The following is a 3237-nucleotide window of genomic DNA, read 5'->3' on the forward strand; positions in this document are numbered from 1 at the left end:
AATTAATATGATAACATGATGATTATACTTTCTCAGTATGAATAATTAAAAAGAAATAAACTATTTTATTCGCAGATTATCGAAAAGTTCTTCGACACGCGGGTAGCTGCCCCGCCTTACAAACACAACACGCTGTCCGGTTTCGGAAGGATGCTTAACGTACGTTTCAAAGTGTTAAAGGATTTCGTGCAAATAATGAAACTGGATCTAGTTCCCAGTCTTGTGCAGCAGCAGCAGCTGAAGTGGTCCGTGCAATTGTGTTTGCGTATCCCACCTTCCGCGGGGCCAATCGTGCCTCCTGGTACGGAAGGAGTACACGTTTGCAGAAGTAAAATTTTATTTTTCGTGAGTATTCATATTCTTTATGTCGCACATGATTTGCTTATTCTCAATCGATCTTTAAACTTATACTTATTTCGCAGTTGCAAATAACGAGATTAGGAATATCATATCAAGGAGAGACGCCGTCCTTGGTGTTGCCGTTTGTGCATGATGTCAATACGAATATAACACAGCTAGCGGATAGAAGAGATCTTACTCCACCTCCCTCAGCGATTGCGGCAGCGTCTATGCAGCTAAAGAGATTCGCCGAGTACGGGGCGAATCAGTCAGAGTGTTCGCTGTTTCCCGCTGTACGCGATCTTTTGGCTAATTTCACATTACCGTCGGAACCGCCAGTTATATCACAGGTGATAATTTCAATAGAAGAAACTTAGTGTGTTGATCATAAGGCTATTAGATTATGCCTATTAGATTATGCCAGAAATGAGAATCAGACTTTTTTCCATTTTTTCTTTTATACGATATTAATTAATTTATCGAAATTAATTAATTTCATCATGTTGACGTCATAATTGATCTATTCTTTTTCTCTGAGAGGAAAGAAGGAAAAATAAATGATTTAGTAAGAAATTCAGCTGAAAAGAATTGACCCTAAAATATACACAGTGTAAAATATATACAGACTAATAACAATATTCTATTTCTTCTTTTATTTTTTAAAAATCATTTTACAATCATAAATTCATGGAAAATATGGCTCCCAATATAAATCATATATGAATGGTATAGTTAAATTGAAATTTAATAATTTAAGATACCAACGAATGTCGCCAACAAACATTTTTATAAAAATTTAATAGAGTATCAAATTACATTTGTTTAGGTCGTGCCGTCCCCGGCAGGAACTCAAGTAGCTTCCGCACAGCAAATTCAGAACACAGCGATGCAAATGCATTCGCCCATGGCTGCTGGTCAAGGTCCACAGGGACCAGGACCATACGGAATCCAAGGCATGCAACCGATGGGGATGATGGGCGGCCCGCCTCAATAGGACTTGCTTTACTCTCCTAATCCCCTGTGTCTATCGAGTCATCCTACGTGGATGAACTAAAAATGTAAACTTTGACTCAAAGAATTCGCAAGAAAAGATAATCCGACTGCGCTATTCTAATATGAGAAGATTTACATTTTATGGGGCATCTTAGGAGAGAGAAAACTATGTCGTGTTCGCTGCACTGTTTAATCTAACAAAGATGAAAAATGGACAGCTGATAAAAATAGGATAATTGAATGTGCATGTTTCTTGTGACAATCTCGCATCTAAGTTTGATTTTGTAGATATACGCTTTATATTTTAGTATTACAATCAGCAAACTCTATTATTAAAGCAAATATGCTAAAATGAATGTATATAAATTGTATTATAAGAATTAGGTTACAAGAATTATATTGGAATCATTCAACGCGTAACTTAATTTAACTTTAATTAAAAAAAATTATTGCAACTGTACTTGCTAACAACAGTTATTACATTTTTCATGTAAAATAATATTCTTTGTTGAAAATTATCATAAGTATAATCAAAAATACGAATCTATTATCTTTTTATAATGTATAGAAGTTTAGTATTAATATAAGAAGTTTAGTATGAATACAAAATAATTTATGATGTTGCAAATAAAAGGCATTATAGATATATGAAAAAGACAAATGTAAAAATGTTTTTAAGTAAATTTCTTAGATTTAAGATGAATCTGAGTACTACAATTTATTTGATGCAGGAGATGCATGAATTGTCACACCATTTAATTATTTCATTAACCATACTCTTGTGGGGAGTATCGGTTTTTTAATTGTACGAATAAATTTATTATTTCGTAAAAATTTGTTGGGTTTGACAAAATCCATTTGCTCTGCATATATTTATTTTTAACAGAATTGATACTGGTATAGAATTAGCAAGCTTGAAAAATTATCATTCAATATAACTGTTATTTTGTCGCTGTGCCTTTATACATATTTGATTACTTTTTGCACAAATCTTGAAAAGGGCATAATTGTACAATATGAACAGAAACATTTCCGATATTACTAAATTTTTTGCTTTCGCAAAAAAAATGCAACTTTTATTTAATGCTCAACATGATAGGTGTACTCTGTTTTGCGCTTATAACATCATTTTATTTGTAAGCATCATTTGCCTTTGTTTAATATTTGACAACAATAAGAATGAACTAATAGCATGAAAATAGAATGCATTTTTTAAGTCAACTATCCTTTGAATCCATGTTGCCTTCTGAAAATTTCCATGAAGTATAGAATTTACTCACACAGTTTAAAAAAATTGATTACAAATATAGGTTTAGTAAGATAATTTAATGATATGACATTTGGATTACAGGTACGCCACCCCTTGTAGTATATGTAGTATGTTTCACCAGTCATACAATTTTTATATACATACAAATATATAATAGTTGTATATTTTATAATCGACATACTTCATTATGTTAATAATGAATAAGTCGTTGATATTTTAATCAAATTAATCCTTAGTACTCACAAAGGATTAGCGTAACCCTCCCTCGATTTTCATAGTTTAGACGTTTTTTTTCGATCCCTTTTTACTTACTACAAAATATCTTTTATGCTACGACATTTTAGACTTTCTAACTCAAAAATTCTTTTTTTTTCAGTCTTCAAACGATAGATTAAAAAAAAAATAGTTAAAATCGATGCACAATTTGAGATACAAACAAAAAAAAACGTTGAATTACAAATACCCGGATGTAATAGATAGGGACTTTTTTGAGATGCGGGTACTGAGAATTAACTTAACTAATTATTAATTTTACGAACTGACTCTTGATATGTCGCCATAGGAAGAATCGACAGAAGAAAACAATTCACATTACACATTTTATCTGGCATTTATGAATAATATATATATATATA

At 31.7% G+C, this 3237-nt stretch overlaps 1 protein-coding gene across 4 annotated transcripts in view; it reads left to right on the forward strand.

Moving 5' to 3' along the window:
* Positions 1-2033, forward strand: part of LOC108685885 (mediator of RNA polymerase II transcription subunit 14) — a 24116-nt gene extending 22083 nt beyond the window's left edge. For all 4 annotated transcript variants that reach the window (XM_018190893.1, XM_018190895.1, XM_018190894.1 and 1 more), the window contains 3 exons: positions 76-345; positions 423-689; positions 1166-2033. In XM_018190893.1, the coding sequence (XP_018046382.1) occupies positions 76-345; positions 423-689; positions 1166-1333 (705 nt within the window). In that variant the 3' untranslated portion in view covers positions 1334-2033. The remainder of the gene's footprint in view (positions 1-75; positions 346-422; positions 690-1165) is intronic.
* The last annotated feature ends 1204 nt before the right edge of the window (positions 2034-3237 follow it).

Source organism: Atta colombica, unplaced genomic scaffold, assembly GCF_001594045.1.
Source record: "Atta colombica isolate Treedump-2 unplaced genomic scaffold, Acol1.0 scaffold161, whole genome shotgun sequence".
Classification (NCBI taxonomy): domain Eukaryota; kingdom Metazoa; phylum Arthropoda; class Insecta; order Hymenoptera; family Formicidae; genus Atta; species Atta colombica.